This window comes from Leopardus geoffroyi, chromosome B4 (genome assembly GCF_018350155.1).
Source record: "Leopardus geoffroyi isolate Oge1 chromosome B4, O.geoffroyi_Oge1_pat1.0, whole genome shotgun sequence".
Lineage (NCBI taxonomy): Eukaryota > Metazoa > Chordata > Mammalia > Carnivora > Felidae > Leopardus > Leopardus geoffroyi.
The window spans coordinates 29,509,665-29,527,586 of NC_059341.1; the positions used below are offsets into that span (position 1 = coordinate 29,509,665).

General features: G+C 36.0%; 2 protein-coding genes across 11 annotated transcripts in view; both read left to right on the forward strand.

The window, feature by feature from the left end:
• The window catches only part of LOC123590305 (coiled-coil domain-containing protein 7-like), a 135,103-nt gene extending 121,327 nt beyond the window's left edge, over nucleotides 1-13,776 (forward strand). For all 4 annotated transcript variants that reach the window (XM_045463314.1, XM_045463313.1, XM_045463316.1 and 1 more), the window contains 3 exons: nucleotides 7,705-7,923; nucleotides 11,284-11,321; nucleotides 13,638-13,776. In XM_045463314.1, coding sequence (XP_045319270.1) covers nucleotides 7,705-7,923; nucleotides 11,284-11,321; nucleotides 13,638-13,644 — 264 coding nt within the window. In that variant the 3' untranslated portion in view covers nucleotides 13,645-13,776. The remainder of the gene's footprint in view (nucleotides 1-7,704; nucleotides 7,924-11,283; nucleotides 11,322-13,637) is intronic.
• The window catches only part of LOC123590304 (coiled-coil domain-containing protein 7-like), a 292,262-nt gene continuing 287,978 nt past the window's right edge, over nucleotides 13,639-17,922 (forward strand). For 6 of the 7 annotated variants that reach the window (XR_006708711.1, XM_045463300.1, XM_045463308.1 and 3 more), the window contains exon 1: nucleotides 13,639-13,735. The gene's annotated coding sequence lies outside the window, so the exon portion shown is untranslated. Of the gene's footprint in view, nucleotides 13,736-17,649; nucleotides 17,750-17,922 lie in introns of all 7 variants that reach the window. The other variant, XM_045463301.1, reaches the window with a different exon arrangement.

The following is a 17,922-nucleotide window of genomic DNA, read 5'->3' on the forward strand; positions in this document are numbered from 1 at the left end:
TGGATTTGGTACTGAATGAAAAATCCAGAAACAGATTCAAATGAATGTAATAATTTAATATTTTATAGTTTTAGGTATCTAAAGTTTTTCTAAGTTAGAGAGAGAGGCAGATGGGCAGAGGGAGAGAGAGAGAGAGACAGACAGAATCCCAAGCAGGCTACATGCTTAGTGGGGAGTCAGTCCAATGCAGGGCTGGATCCCATGACCCCAGGATCATGACCCGAGTTTAAGTCAAGTCACAGATTCAACTGACTGAGCCACCAGGTGCCCTTGAAATTTTTTTTTTTATAGATCTGACTTGAGACTCAGAGGGGAAGATGGTGGTGTAGGAAGACGCTGGTCTCACCTCGTCCGCTTATTGCTTAGATTCCACCCATATCTGCCTAAATAACCCAGAAAACTGCCAGAAGACTAGCAGAACGGACTCTGCAGAGCCAAGCATAGACAAGAGGGACATGGAAGGGGGAAGGAAGGGTGGAGAGGCGGTGTGTGCTACACAGACTGGTGGGAGGGAGCCGGGGTGGTGGAGGGGCAGCCCACCTGGAAAAGCAGAGCCCCCAAAGTCTGGCTTGCAAAGGCAGAGGGGCCTGACTCTGTGAGTTCTGACAGCCAGCGGGACTTAACATCTGGAATATTAAAAGTCAACAGCTCTGCTCTCAGAGAGTGGGGATGGCAAGAGGACACCAGGTAGGTATCCCAGAAGACAGAGCTCAGCTTGGTGGGGAAGCAAAGGTGCTGGAAAGTGCCATTTCCCTCTCTCATTCCCCAGCTGAATTTCCAAAGGGAACCAGTTCCCATCACTGAACTTGCTGGCACCATGCAAATGCCCAACACTGTGCTTCTGGGGATCCATCCCTCCAACATTCTGCCTCACTCCCGGTGCTGCAGGGCCCCTCCCACAGGGGACCACAGACCACAAAGCAAGCTAAGCCTGCCCTTCCTGCCCCTGTGCACCTTATAGATCCACCTTGGTTAATCCACCAGATCCCATCAAAGCAGCACCACAAGCCTGGCAGTGTACAAGTAGCCCAGACAGGGGCCACACCACTCCACAGTGAGTCCTGTTCCTGGGAGAAAGGAAGATAAGGTACACACCCGTCTGACTGTGGCCCCAACAGTGGGCTAGGGGCAGACATCGGGTCTGACTGCAGCCCTGCCCACCAACACGAGTTACTCCGGACAGCACAGGGGAAGTTCCCTCCAGTTTGGAGCCACACCAGAGACTACACAAAATGATGAAACGGAAGAACTCTCCTCAAAAGAAACTCCAGGAAGTAGTGACAGCTAACGAATTGATCAAAAACAATTTAAGCAATAAAATAGAACAAGAATTTAGAACAATATTCATAAAATTCATCGCTGGGTTTGAAAAAAGCATAGAGGTCAGCAGAGAATCTATTGTTACAGAGATCAAGGGACTAAGAAATAGTCATGAGGAGCTAAAAAATGCTATAAATGAGGTGCAAAATAAAATGGAGGTGGCCATAACACGGATTGAAGAGGCAGTGGAGAGAATAGGTGAATTAGAAGATAAAATTATGGAAAAAGAGGAAGCTGAGAAAGAAATAAATCCAAGAGTATGAGGGGAGAATTAGAGAACTAAGTGATGCAATCAAACAGGAAAATATCCGTGTCACAGGAATTCCAGAAGAAGAAGAAGAGAGAGAGAAAGGGGCTGAAAGTGTACTTGAATAAATCATAGCTGAGAACTCCCTTGATCTGGGGAAGAAAAAAGGAATTGAAATCCTAGAGACACAGAGAACTCCCTTCAGACATAACTTGAATCGATCTGCACGACATATCATAGTGAAACTGGCAAAATACAAGAATAAAGAGAAAATTCTGAAAGAAGCTAGGGATAAACAGGCTCTAACTTACAAAGGTAGACACATAAGAGTAGTGGCAGACCGATCTACTGAAACTTGACAGGTCAGAAAGGAATGGCAGATTATCTTCAATGTGATGAACAGAAAAAATATGCAGCTGAGAATCCTTTATCCAGGAAGTCTGTCATTCAGAATAGAAGGAGAGATAAAGGTCTTCAAACAAACAAAAACTGAAGGAATTCATCACCACTAAACCAGCCCTACGAGAGATCCTAAGGGGGACTCTGAGTGGAATGTTGCAAGGACCACAAAGTACCAGAGACATCACTACAAGCATGAAACCTACAGATAACACAGAAACCCTAAACCCATATCATTCAATAATACCACTGAATGTAAATGGACTAAATGCTCCAATCAAAAGACATAGGGTATCAGAATGGATAAAAAACAAGACTCATCTATTTGCTATCTACAAGAGACTCATTTCAGACCTGAGGACACCTTCAGATTGAAAGTGAGAGGATGGAGACTATCTATCATGCTACTGGAAGTCAAAAGAAAGCTGGAGTAGCCATACTTATATCAGACAAACTAGACTTTAAATTAAAGGTTGTAACAAGAGATGAAGAAAGGTATTATATAATAATTACAGGGACTATCCATTAGGAAGAGCTAACAATTATCAATGTCTATGCACCAAATACAGGAGCCCCCAAATATATAAAACAATCACAAACATAAGCAACTTTATTGATAAGAATGTGGTAATTGCAGGGGACTTTAATACCACAATTACAACAATGGATAGATCATCTGGACACAGGATCAATAAAGAAACATGGGTCCTGAATGATACACTGGATCATATGGACTTGACAGAATATATTTAGAACTCTGCATCCCAAAGCAACAGAATATACTTTCTTCTTGAGTGCACATGGAACATTCTCCAAGATAGATCACATACTGGGTCACAAAACAGCCCTTCATAAGTATAAAAGAATTGAGATCATACCATGCACACTGCAGACCACAATGCTATGAAGCTTGAAATCAACCACAGGAAAAAGTCTGGAAAACCTCCAAAAGCATGGAGGTTAAAGAACACCCTACTAACGAATGAGTGGGTCAACCAGGCAATTAGAGAAGAAATTAAAAAAATATATGGAAACAAATGAAAATGAAAATACAACAATCCAAATGCTTTGGGATGCAGCAAAGGCAGTCCTGAGAGGAAAATACATTGCAATCCAGGCCTATCTCAAGAAACAAGAAAAATCCCAAATACAAAATCTAACAGAACACCTAAAGGAAATAGAAGCATAACAGCAAAGACACCCCAAACCCAGAAGAAGAAGAGAAATAATAAAGATCAGGGCAGAAATAAATAATATAGAATCTAAAAAAACAGTGGAGCAGATCAATGAAACCAAGAGTTGGTTTTTTGAAAAAATAAACAAAGTTGAAGTCTAGCCAGACTTCTCAAAAAGAAAAGAGAGAGGACCCAAATAGATAAAATCACAAATGAAAATGGAATTATTACAACCAATCCCTCAGAAATACAAGCAATTATCAGGGAATACTATGAAAAATTATATGCCAACAAACTGGACAACCTGGAAGAAATGGACAAATTCCTATGCACCCATACACTTCCAAACTCAAACAGGAAGAAATAGAAAACTTGAACAGACCCATAACCAGCGAAGAAATTGAATCAGTCATCAAAAATCTCCCAAAAAATAGGAGTCCAGGACCAGATGGCTTCCCTGGGGAATTCTACCACACATTTAAAGCAGAGATAATACCTATCCTTCCCAAGCTGTTCCAAAAAATATAAAGGGAAGGAAAACTTCCAGACTCATTCTATGAAGCCAGTATTACTTTGATTCTAAACCAGACAGAGACCCGGCAAAAAAAGAGAACTACAGGCCAATATCTCTGATGAATATGGATGCAAAAATTCTCGACAAGATACTAGCAAATCGTATTCAACAGCATATAAAAAGAATTATTCACCATGATCAAGTAGGATTTATTCCTGAGCTGCAGGGCTGGTTCAACATTTGCAAATCAATCAATGTGATACATCACATTGAAAAGAAAAGAAAAGAAAAGAAAAAGAAAAGAAAAGAAAAGAAAAAAACCCATATGATCCTGTCAATCGATGCAGAAAAACCATTAGACAAAATTCAGGATTCTTTGTTAATAAAAAACTCTTGAGAAAGTCGGGATAGAAGGAACATACTTAAACATTATAAAAGCTATTTATGAAAATTCCACAGCTAATATCATCCTCAATGGGGAAAAACTGAGAGCTTTCCCCCTGAGATCAGGAACACTACAGGGATATCCACTCTCACCACTGTTGTTTAATATAATGTTGGAAGTCCTAGCATCAGCAATCAGACAACAAAAGGAAATCAAAGGCATCAAAATTGGCAATATGAAGTTAAGCTTTCACTTTTTGCAGATGACATGATATTATACATGGAAAACCTGACAGTCTGCTAGAACTGATACATGAATTCAGCAAAGTTGCAGGATACAAAATCAATGTACAGAAATCAGTTGCATTCTTATACACTAATAATGAAGCAACAGAAAGACAAATAAACCGATCCCATTCATAATTGCACCAAGAATCATAAAATACCTAGGAATAAACCTAACCAAAGATGTAAAAGATCTGCATGCTGAAAACTATAGAAAGCTTATGAAGGAAATTGAAGAAGATACAAAAAAATGGAAAAACATTCCGTGCTCATGGGTTGGAAGAATAACTATTGTTAAAATATCAATACTACCCAAAGTAATCTACACATTCAATGAAATCCCAATCAAAATTGCAACAGCATTCTTCTTGAAGCTAGAACAAGCAATCCTAAAATTTGTATGGAACCACAAAAGACCCCGAATAGCCAACGTAATATTGAAGAAGACCAAAGTGGGAAACATCACAATCCCAGACTTTAGCCTCTAGTACAAAGCTGTAAGCATCAAGACAGCATGGTATAGGCACTAAAACAGACACATAGACCAATGGAATAGAATAGACACTCCAGAATTGGACCCACAAAATTATGGCCAACTAATCTTTGACAAAGCAGGAAAGAATATCCAATGGAAAAAAGACAGTCTTTAACAAATGTTGCTGGGAGAACTGGACAGCAACATGCAGAAGAATGAAATTAGACCACTTTCTTACACCATTCACAAAAACAAACTCAAAATGGATAAAGGACCTGAGTGTGCGACAGGAAACCATCAATACCCTAGAGGAGAAAGCAGGAAAGAAAACCTCTCTGACCTCAGCTGTAGCAATTCCTTACTTGACACATCCCCAAAGGCAAGGGAATTAAAAGCAAAAATGAACTATTGGGACCTCATGAAGATAAAAAGCTTCTGCACTGCAAAGGAAACAATCAACAAAACTAATAGGCAACCAACGGAATGGGAAAAGGTATTTGCAAATGACATATCAGACAAAGGGCTAGTATCCAAAATCTATAAAGAATTCACCAAACTCCACACCTGAAAAACAAATAATCCAGTGAAGAAATGGGCAGAAGACATGAATAGACACTTCTCTAAAGAAGACATCCAGATGGCCAACAGTCACATGAAAAGATGTTCAACGTCACTTCTCATTAGGGAAATACAAATCAAAACCACACTGAGATACCACCTCCCACCAGTCAGAGTGACTAAAGTGAGCAAACCAGGAGACCATAGATGCTGGAGAGGATGTGGAGAAACAGGAACCCTCTTGCACTGTTGGTGGGAATGCAAACTGGTGCAGCCGCTCTGGAAAACAGTGTGGAGGTTCCTCAGAAAATTAAAAATAGACCTACCCTATGACCCAGCAATAGCACTGCTAGGAATTTACCAAAGGGATACAGGACTGCTGATGTATAGGGGCACATATACCCCAATGTTTTTAGCAGCACTTTCAACAATAGCCAAATTATGGAAAGAGCCTAAATGTCCATCAACTGATGAATGGATAAAGAAATTGTGGTTTATATACACAATGGAGTACTACGTGGCAATGAGAAAGAATGAAATCTGGCCTTTTGTAGCAACGTGGATGGAACTGGAGAGTGTTATGCTAAGTGAAATATGTCAAACAGAGAAAGACAGATACCATATGTTTTCACTCTTATGTGGATCCTGAGAAACTTAACAGAAGACTATGGGGGAGGGGAAGGAAAAAAAATGTTAGGGAGAGAGCCAAAGCATAAGAGACTCTTAAAAACTGAGGACAAACTGAGGGTTGATGGGAGGTGGAAGTGGCGGAGGGTCGGTGATGGGCATTGAGGAGGGCACCTGTTGGGATGAGCACTGGGTGTTTATGGAAACCAATTTGACAATAAATTTCATATTAAAAAAATAAATAAAAAGAAAATTTTTCATAGAAAGGTAAAATAGTCACAAAAAGTAAACCACTATGAAAAATTAATTCTCATGTATTCATGAGATACACCAAAATAAATTGTAGATTGATTTAAGAATCAAAATTAATAAATGATGTATGAAGATCTTAGAAGAAATACTGGGTAGCAGTTATATGGTCTTGGCTAGAGCAAGGTTTTCTAAGCATTATGTTACTAACAAAGGAATATGTTAGTGTATTTGGCTACTATAAATTTAAAACTTTTATATGGTAAAAAATCATGAGATATAAGGAGAAATGCAATTCTTTAGAAAATGTTTTATATGAATATCTTTTACAAATATATGAAAATTATGAGTAGCCCTTCCCCTACATAGACGAAGGACACAATTAGGCAGGTGTTAATTTAGAAACACAAAAGGGTAGTAAATGCATATGAATATATTCAACCTCACTAGTTATCAAATAAATGAAAATTAAAATAATAGTGGGTAGAATTTTTTTATCTACCATTTCGGTAAAAATCTTAGGAACAGAAATGTCTAGTATTTGTGGATGTATGTTGAAATGAGTAATCTTTTATGTTACTCTATTATTATGAATTAATACTTTTCTGTAAGAAAATACACAGCAAAAGTTTGAGGATGACATAGGCCTTTCATTGAATCATTGCACTTATAAAAATTTATCATAAAGAAGAAAAGAGTGTAAAGTGATTTTGTTTAAGTAAATATAATATAAAAAATTTTGAGAGCAAAAATTTACCACTGTGTCCACTCATAAAAAATATTCCTAAATAAAAATATACTATTAAATGTACTTTCATTAGCTATTCTAATTTAGATGTTTATTTATTGTCATTGAAACATATCTATAACATTATTTAATAGAAAACATATTGTATATGTATAGTAGAATCCAGTATAGATAAAAATTTTAAAAATACATATATGTATTATATTTAGAAATAATGAAAAAAGATATATCAAATGTTAACAGTGAGTTTTCTGTTTTTGGTGAGATTATTTGTGAACTTTATTTTTGTTGATCTAAGTAACTAAAAAATTATTAAAAGTGGCATTTTTAAAGAAAAATTATATTCTAGAAAAAATTATTTTCCACATTTTCGTTTATTTGATATTATAGATATTAATTATCCTGGTTACAGTCTATCACATTTTATAATATATACCTTTTATTCTTTATTATGCCTCTATAATAATTAGAGCTTTAAAAAAATAATAGGTATTAAAAAAAATAATAGTCCTCAAAGTGGAAGATGTTTTCACAGTTTTTAATTTTAATTATGGATTAAACCGTGGATTATAGCCATGGTTTAATTTAGCTTCCTCCAATTTAGTACAAATAAAGTTGAAAAATAACATGGACGTGAATATAGTGAGATTATTGAAAGTTGTAATATTGTCAGAAAAATGTCAGAAATAAATGCTTGATAAATGGTTACTTTTTTACAAACAGGAAGCTGAAAGCGCTAAGCATCAACTTGACTGTTTCCTAAATCAAGAGAAAGAATTACTTAATAGTGAAGAGAAGACCAAGGCAACAATGGAAATGGGTATTAGCAAAATAAAAGTTGAAGATTCAAAACATATACCATTGGAAAAAGAGACAAGGGAAGCATTAGTTACAGCTTCAGGTAGACAAAAGACAAATGCAAAAATCCAAGAACATTCACAGGTAAGGAATTTACCAAAATAAAGGAAACAGTACAAGAAAGAAAAATGGTAATATGTGTTGTAAGAAGTTTGTCTTTTATATTTTTGTTTACTCCATTTGTATACGTTTTTTTTTTTTTAAATCCTGTGCCCTGTTTTTTTTTTGTTTGTTTGTTTTGGCTTGGACTTTTTGCCTTTTACATTTGGTTATTACAATTCATTATCTCGAATACAAATTTTAAATTAGATATGTATTAGTTTTGAATGATCATTTAATAAACACCTGTGATTTGAGAGCCAGAAAAAAATAGGAGTTCATAGACTAAAGAGAATTTGCTATAAGTTAATAAAATTAAATATAAATGCAAAACTATGGGGAAAAAGCTCTCTTCACATTTATCTTTTTACTGAAGTACAGTTGACACACAATGTATTAGTTTCATGTATACAACATAATGATTTGTTATGCTTTGCTCACTGCAAGTACAGCTATTATCCGTGGAGAAAAAACTCTTGAAGAAGAATTTATTTTTGTTTCTGCTGTGTAGTGGATTCATAGTAGAACAATAGATTTATCAATATAATAGATTCAGAATAGATTCGTGCCTTAGAAGAGTAAAACAGTCTACACAGAAGCAACTTTATTGGTAAATAATGGGAAGAGTTCAAGAAAAGAAAGCGAAGTTGTAGAGAAGACAATTTTGCTTGTCCTTGTTGTGGCAGTATAGCTATTGTCAGGTCTCTCATTTCTTTAATAGTATTTCATATTCTTTAGTGTTCTTCCTTGTTGTTTTCAAAATGAGAGTTTATGTGTATGTGTGCCAGAATCTCCCAGCTAATCACTCTGTGCCACTAGTGACAGAAACTTAAAATCTAAAAGGAGTGAAAGAAAAATATTTAGAACTCCTACTACTGAACATTAGATTACATACATAAAAGGCCTGTCATATTTACATCTTAATGACATTATGTCAGAAGTAGTTCCTCTTTGTTTTCATACCTATTTTTAAAGCTGCTTATTGTAGTAGTAGTCTTTTTTATTTTTATTTTTTAAATTTTTTTTTTCAACGTTTATTTATTTTTGGGACAGAGAGAGACAGAGCATGAACGGGGGAGGGGCAGAGAGAGAGGGAGACACAGAATCGGAAACAGGCTCCAGGCTCTGAGCCATCAGCCCAGAGCCTGACGCGGGGCTCGAACTCACGGACCGCGAGATCGTGACCTGGCTGAAGTCGGACGCTTAACCGACTGTGCCACCCAGGCGCCCCTGTAGTAGTCTTTTTTAAAGCAGAGGTTAGGGTAAGACCTATTATCATTTCTATGTATCAGGATATAAACATATTTTTCTTTAAAAAAAAATTTTTTTTTGTTTATTTATTTTTAAGACAGAGAGAGACAGCATGAATGGGGGAGGGGCAGAGAGAGAGGGAGACACAGAATCCGAAGCAGGCTCCAGGCTCTGAGCCGTCAGCCCAGAGCCCGATGTGGGGCTCAAACTCACGGACCCTGAGATCGTGACCTGAGCTGAAGTCGGATGCTTAACCGACTGAGCCACCCAGGCACCCCAAAACATATTTTTCTATAAAACTCTTAGTTAATGGAGGATGATAATACTGTATAAGAATGTTAGCATAAAATGGGATAATGTTTATGAAATGCTTTTGTATATCATGAAGGACTATGTGAATGTTAGCCTTTATTATCATTTATTTCTGTCTAGTTATCTACATAGGCCATATGAAAACCCACGGTGGTATATTACTTAGTATATAGGCCAACTCTTGTCACATATAGGCAGTGACTCACATACAATAGAAACTTATTTCCTCATGTAAATACTTCTGGGAAGTTCAGGTGTGTTTGTGTTAGGGAGTCCTGCTCTATAGGTTGATTCAGGTATCCTGGTATATGGAGGTTTTGACATCTTACATTGGCTTGCTGGGCCATATTGGGCATAGACATCCAGCTACTAGAAAAGAAGATGAAAGACCAGACATGAGTCATTTTCACCGACCAGGCTGGAAGGCGGTACACATCATTTCCTCTCATAATTAATTTACCACATTTAATTGCAGGAGGCACTTAGAAATGTAGACTAGTAATGTGCCTTAAGAAAAGAAAATTAGTTTGTTGAACACCAGAAGTCTTTGCCACAGGTGGGTAAGGATAAAGCTAGCTAATCTCTGTATGAAAGAAACTGAGTTAGGTAAAATTCAGCCCTGGGATAAAATCTACTATCCCCATTATGCTACAGGAAAACATGATCTCTTCCCAAGAGGTAATCTATTAATAAAATCACACTCTTGAGGTCCTAGATTCCTACATTTTTGATCAAACACCTCGATAAGCATATTTTGAGCATGGATTCTCTCTTTTTTCTTTTTTTTCTGTCTTAGACTTCATTTTTTTCAATATATGAAATTTATTGTCAAATTGGTTTCCATACAACACCCAGTGCTCATCCCAAAAGGTGCCCTCCTCAATACCCATCACCCACCCTCCCCTCCCTCCCACCCCCCATCAACCCTCAGATTGTTCTCAGTTTTTAAGAGTCTCTTATGCTTTGGCTCTCTCACACTCTAACCTCTTTTTTTTTTCTCCTTCCCCTCCCCCATGGATTTCTGCTAAGTTTCTCAGGATCCACATAAGCATGAAAACATATGGTATCTGTCTTTCTCTGTATGGCTTATTTCACTTAGCATCACACTCTCCAGTTCCATCCAGATGTGAGCACGGATTCTCAATATACTTTTACAAGTTATTTACTTTTTGAAAGTTTATTCGTTTATTTGGTGTGTGGGGGGGGGGGGGAGTAGGACAGAGAAAGAGAGGAAGAGAGGGCAGGCTCTATACTGTCATCACAGAGCCCAGTGCAGGGCTCCATCTCAGGAATGAACTGTGAGATCATGACTTGAGCCAAAACTAAGAGTTGGTTGCTTAACCAACTGAGCCATCCTGGTACCCCTACAAATTTTTTAAATTATAAAAAAGCACTATCATATTAGCATACTATGTGTTAGTATCACCATGTTAGTATACTATTGGCATTTGAAGTATAAATATTTCAAAAGAATATTAAAAAGATTGAACAATTATGTGATGGATATATTTAATTATATAATGGATATGTTTAAATAGTTTTTATTTACTATAAATATAAAGCCCTCTTTGCTTTCATTTAGAAATATAATTTTGGTAGTAGTTCATCTTCTAAAATATTTCTTCCAATGCCAACTATGGTAATTTCTTAGCTTTTTTGACACCTTAATCTTACAAATTGTCATATTTTAAAACCTGCTTTGAATGATATTTTTCTGAATAATTTAATGTAACATTTGATGTGCATATTTAGTGTATTTAAATTTAGTATTCTTTATTACAGATCTCAGTTTTCACAAATGGAAGCCCAGCTGACAAAAGGTAAAACATTTAAAAATATTCTTTAATCTTTGTCAGTTTATGTGCCTAAATGGCAAAATAGCCATTCTAAATTCAGTATCATAAAACTCATTGATTTATATCTTTGCTTACAATATTGTACTCTTTGAAACTAATGTCTAAACTGTAGATGTTGTCAAAGATTGACAATTTTGGATACTGTGAAAATACAAATTTATAAGTGAAAAATGTACACTAAGGACCAGATCTGATGTACAAAGCCATTTTCCCTCGTGCCCCCTGCCCCAACAACAATTAAATTTTCATATAGAAACTGAACATGACCCTTTTTAAAAAAATGATTTTTTGTGTAAAAACATTTTTTTTTATCTTGGGAAAAACACTTATGAGTGGGATTACTTACCTCCTTCAGAATCGTGACCTCTGTACATGAAACAACTCACTTAAAAATTTTTTTTGCGTTTCATTTTTGCTTAATCATTAATTTTTGCATGCACATAAATGATTGAGTTGGTTGATGTATCCAATTAATCTTACAGTTTTCACTAGTGAGTGAGTCTGTTTGATTAATATGTTATGATTCACAGACCTATTCACAAACCAGTCAAGAAACAGAAATCCTGAACCACATAGATTAGTGAAACAGCAAATTCTGTCAATAAGGTAGCTATTCAATGAGAATAAACTATGTCAATATTTCTTTTCAGTCATTGACTTGAATTATTAATTTTGACCTTGGCTGCCATACAGAAAAGAGGAAAGTATTATCTAGTAGTGTGCATTTCTCTGCTTCATTACTATTTTTAATGTTTCTAGATTACAGAACCAGATGAATTAGCAAGAATTAGGTAATAAATTTAATGATTAATGGCCAGAAGTTTTGAAAAGGTCCAGTTTAATGTCTGAAGTGACTAAATTTTAAAAGTATTTTTTTGATATCTCAGGAGAAGATTAGACATTTATTTGTTGCTTTATAAACTTATGGGTAGAGTTCTTGTCATTTATTACTTCACATTATGATTATATATGGTCAGTATTATGACTATGTGATAAAGTATAAGAAAAATTATTAATAATCGTCTTCAACTTTAATTGGAACTTAACCAGCTTATGAACTGTAGAAATAGAAACAAATAAAGCATGATACTCTTATATTCATGTTAAGATTATGGTAGAGTATGGCATACTACTGTAGTTTTCCTGTGGACACATGGTGAAGTATAGGATTTGAAAATGTTGGAAAGCTAATAATTTGTCACCCTGAAGAACATGAAGTGATAACTTTTCATATAAGTTTTTTTTTTTTAATATTGAATGTTTAGTTGCTGTTGCTGAATTTGATAGACTATACATTTGGTGAATCTCAGAATGTAGAAATATTGGCTTAAATGAAATTATTTTAAATAGAATTTCTACTTTCTATGAAGGCATAGTAAAGGCAGTCTCAGATACTGTGTATGAGCTTTTGGAAAAATATTGAAGAAGGCTTATGATAGTGTTACTTTGAGTTACTACTCTGGCCAGCCCAGACTTATTGGCCAATAAGTCACAATTAAGAGTAATATGAAGTGGAAGAATGAAAGAAGGGTTGTATGGGGAATAGTGGACTGAGGATGATAGGGAATATAGGACATTAAGAACAGAAAAAGGTCATAGAATGAATATCAAAAAATTCCTCTTAAATGGCTTTTTCCACAATTAATGTTAATTCATACAGTATTCCCTAACTTCAGGAGGAAGATTATTTCCATTAAATTTAGTTCAAACAGGGAAATGTGGACTGAGTGTCCATGCTGTGCAAAGCACTGAGCTAGGTATTATGTATATATATAATACAAAGATGACAACTGTATCATCTTTGCCCTCAATGCATTAATATTCTAGTAAGACAGACAGGACATGTACATAAATAAGTACATTATAATGCAGAAGATGCCTTCAATAAAAAGTTACCAAGAGATGCACCAAAAAGAAGGAAAAGTTGTTTCTGGCTGTATTGAGAGTAGCAGCATTTTAATTTAAAAAAGATAGCTGGGTTAGATTTTAACAGGGAAATATGAAGAAAAGGTGTTATGCGTGGACTGAACAGTTGAAGCAAAGATAAGGGTGTTTAGAATCTATACAGTGTGCCAGGGAAAGACTAGTAATTTTTTTTTAAGTTTAAACTGAGTAGAAAATGGGAGATAGGACATGAAACAGGTTGCTTTAGCTTGATAGGTTTTATAGTATTTCCCTTAACAGCTGTAGGTTGAATATTGCTAAATATAATAAAAATTCAAACAGTTAAGCCCATGACATAATATTATTCATCAAACTTCATTTTGGGTTACTTCTTAGATCCTAATAGAGTTTCTGAAATTCTTTGGAAAAGTCTCCCAAACCTTCAGAGAGTGGATGGGAATGAAGCAAGGAGATCCCACCTGAACAGACATATGGTATTGATTACAATAAAGTACATTTTTTTTTTTGCGCTTTACAGCATTGAGCAGTTTATTTTGGTTTAGGGAATGAGTTAATGGCAAATATTTAATCAACACAATAGATGTTAGTAATTATGTTTCATATCATATGTGGTGTTAGCTTTTCTTAAATGTTTTATGGCAATGAAATTTACACTTTTTGGATATGAAAATGTTAACTATTTCTTGGTGTTTTATTTTTAAGAGTTACACATCCACTTTTTTCTAAATGTTTTTTCACAACTTTCTTCCCCAATACTAATTAAATTTATTATTAAACACAAAAACATAAATACAAAAGAGAAAGGGTATTAATATGTGTCCATTTTTTCCTTCATAGATTAGATGAGTAGCTATTAAATTTACTCATTCATTTATTCACTAAACTTAATCATTCAACAAATATTTTTGTCACCTTCATATGTCAGGTACTCTTTTGAACATTGGATTTTACTGATAAATAACACAAATAAGCTCTTTCTCTTGTGATGTTTACATTATAGTGGGAAAGAGAGGCAATAAACAAGTGGAAATACATGAACAAGATAACTTTAAAGAATAATAAATGAAGATAATAAAACTCCCTTTTTGATAGAGTCACAGGGGAGAATAATTTAGATTGGGTGATCAAGGAAGGTATTATGTATCAAGAAAAGAGATTATCTAATTAAGAAATAAATATTTTGCCCCTTTCCAATTTTTACCAGAATAAACTAAAAATAGAGACTTACCTTTTTAAAAACTCTAAAGGAGACTTTATAATTTCCTCAGTTAATGGTTGTGCAAGAAACATATTACTAGTGGCCCCAATTGTAGGTGTAAGGTAGATTTTATAGAGGAAATCTTACAAATGAAGAAATAGTGAGGGGTACAATATCTCCTAAACTATCATTATTCCCTGGAAAAGCACATTGAATTCTCCATAGGAAGTGCTCCTGAGAGGGATTTCCTCCTCACATAATACTACAAAACTATAGAGGAGTTGGGAGGGGATAGAGAACATCTAGTCAATCATGTTACAGTGCTTAGGGCTGCTTAGGGCAATGGTCTTGTTAGAAAAAGGTAACTCCTGGAGGAGTAAGCATTTGTATATTAACATAACTGGTATCAGTGAGAGTTGTTTTTCCATTCAACAGTCCTGGTGAGCCAGTTCTGCCAAACAACCAAAAGGGAGAATGGAGAGAGCCGCCAGGGCCATCCCCTAACAGAGATTTGTCTTTCCTCTGTCCGCTTCTTGGTCTTGGGGTCTTACTTATACGTCTTTTCATTAGGTCTGGCTGACACCGGGTTCTTATAATGATTTCCACAGTATTGCTTGGGAGAAAGATGCCAGTAAGATCCACGGTGGGTTAGGTTTGGGTGCAAAACCAGCATGGATGCATAAACACATACATGCACACATGTGTACACACATACACACACACACACAAACACACAGAGTCATTATAAGCTTTACTTCCTGAATGGTCAAAAATGGCCCTTTTGGAATATCTATATAATATCTGCAGTAAGAGAGAAATGTATTCATTATCTCCCTTGATATCCCCTCTCTAACCATTTCCCAAGGCCAGGTATGTTCACACCTGACAAACAGATCTGTTATTCCTTCCTAGAGATGAAGTTGTCATTGTTATGCAATGATAAATTCAGCAGGGACCCCAAAGTTACTATTTTCCCTCAGAAGTCACCTGCAGGGTTAAAAGAGGATGCTTGCAGAAGAATATGATGCAAACACAATGTCTATCTTTTAAATGAACAGTGTGCTTTGTCCATTCCACTGAGATCATAGCAGGGAGTGAAAAGAAGGGGAATATATTATTTATCTTGAAACAATATTTTCTTTCACTCTTTATTTACAAAGTGCAGTGGAGTTCAACCATTGCAGAGAGGCCCTTACAGGGTATGGCAGCCTATAACTTGTAAACAACAAGGGGAAGCTGGATTGACAAGTGCTACAGAGGTTGTTTTTAAAGAAAGTGACTTAGATGGCAAATAGAATGGGGTTGATGGGCAACAGTGGCTTCTCTGTCTTCTAGATAAATTCCCTATTAAACATCTTATTCCTTCATGGCAGTATAGATTTGAAGATGGCCCCAAGTCCATAGTACACATGATGGTCATACATTCTTGATTGGCTTTTTCATTTCAGATATTTTCCTTTAGATTTAGTTCCTTCTCATGGACAATGTACACATAAAAAATAAGGATTGGGTTTGTTACTTAAGTTGTTCTACCTATTTCCTTGTGTAGGGAATGTCTCAGGGAAAATGTAGGGAAAGTATGTGTATTTAATAGTTTTGTCCTGGGTGGTTAATGACCTGACCCATGCAACTAGGCCATTAGCAATGAAAGTATAATTCAATCTAAGAGTGTACTCTGTGGCTATGAACGATGCCTGAAATTCACCTAGTTTTGAAGAATGTACAATTCCATTGGATTTTAACAACTTACCATTATTGTGGTGGACAAATGCAGCACTTCATTAGATTTTAGGATCTTTGAGAGAGGCTGTTGGATCAGTGAATCATTTTCTTGTCTGGTGGCAAATCTTGTAAGCAGAGGTCTAAGTCAGTGATTTGGTTAAAATGGCAGGGGAGTATCTCTGTGTCTAGTGAGTGTGTGGACATATTTTGTTAATTTGGCCAAGGTCTTAAGGACTAGGATTGGCCCTTGATTGAATGTGCTAAGTCAGTTGCCTTTTTAATAGAATTTCCCCAGACTTGTACCACCTTATGAGATTTTAGAGAAGATCCATCATGGAATAGGAATGTTTGGTTGAAAAGTGAGAAAATGTGCCACATTAAGGCCCAGTAATAGGCCAAAGGCATGTGATATTTAGCAGTGGGAAGAAGTAATTGAGTTCAGAGACCCAGGAGCTGACAAATAATTTGAAGTATTGTTGCCAAAAGCTCCAGTCAGTAAAAGTTAGCTTACATGTCATGTATCTGTAATCCCATGAGTCTGAAGAATATGACAGATATAAAGTTAAAACTTGTTTTTGTGATGCCTGAAACTCTTCCATAACTTCTTAATGTGGGAGCTTCCATTTAAAATTAGTTACTGTGATACAGATACTTTGAAGAGTTACTACGTGTAGAATGTGATGTGATCAGTACCTAAAGAAGAAAGTCCTTTGTGGCTGGGGGCTGCAGGGCCAATAAATTTGTCTTCTTGGTACTGTCCAAATAATTATCCCCTCCCCAAAATTCATTTGAATGACAGGACCTGGATTGTGTTTTCATTTAAAATTATCTTTAATCAGATATGCCTAGAAAACAAGCAGTACTTCTTTAGTGTTGGGCCACTGTCCTCTATGTAATAGAATGTCTTGAAATTGCTGCCAGTTAGCATTGTGCTAGTTTTATTCCACCTATTAAAAATGTATGTCAGGAATTCAAATATTCCCAAGAAGGAATAGTAAAGGTATGTTGCATGTTTTGCTACAACATGTATCTGTAGTGGTGGCAGATTGTTTTTAATATACAGTACAAAAATAGTAGCCCTGTGTGTCAGGGGTTCCTAAGACCATTCCCATCAGGGGCAGAACTCATAGGACTCAATCTAGAGTCATTATCATGGCTATAATTTGTTATAGCAAAAGGTTGCAAAGCAAAATCAGTAAAGGAAAAAGCTTCATGAGAGAAAATCTGGAATAAACCAGGTGCAAACTTCCAAGAGGCCTCTTCCAGCAGAGTCACACAGGATGCTCCTAATTCTTTTAGCAATGAATTATAGCAATACATATGAAATGTCAAGCTCATTAGAGACTCGGTGCCCAGGGTTTTTATTGAGGCTAATCATGTAGCACCCTCCACCTGCCAGTTACTAAAATTCCAGGCTATCAGAGGGAAAGTAGGTATTCTCATGAATCACAATATTTGTACAAACAGGTCTGACACAATGAGCCACTCTTATCAGTTCTTGGAATTGTAGGAACCTTCACCAAATCCAAGTTCCTAAACGCTGGCCAAGACTCAACCTTGAAATCAGGTAATTCTAAGTAGTCTTAATCCTGCTGGGCTCACTCTTTTTTTCTGTGCAGTACACCCCTGTGGCCAACACATTTTTACAGTAAAATTGTTATCAGTGAGTTCCCATCCTCTAGGGTGAGACTAACCTGTATTATTAGTCTCAGTTATAACCTTTAGGAGTCCTGGCCTCTG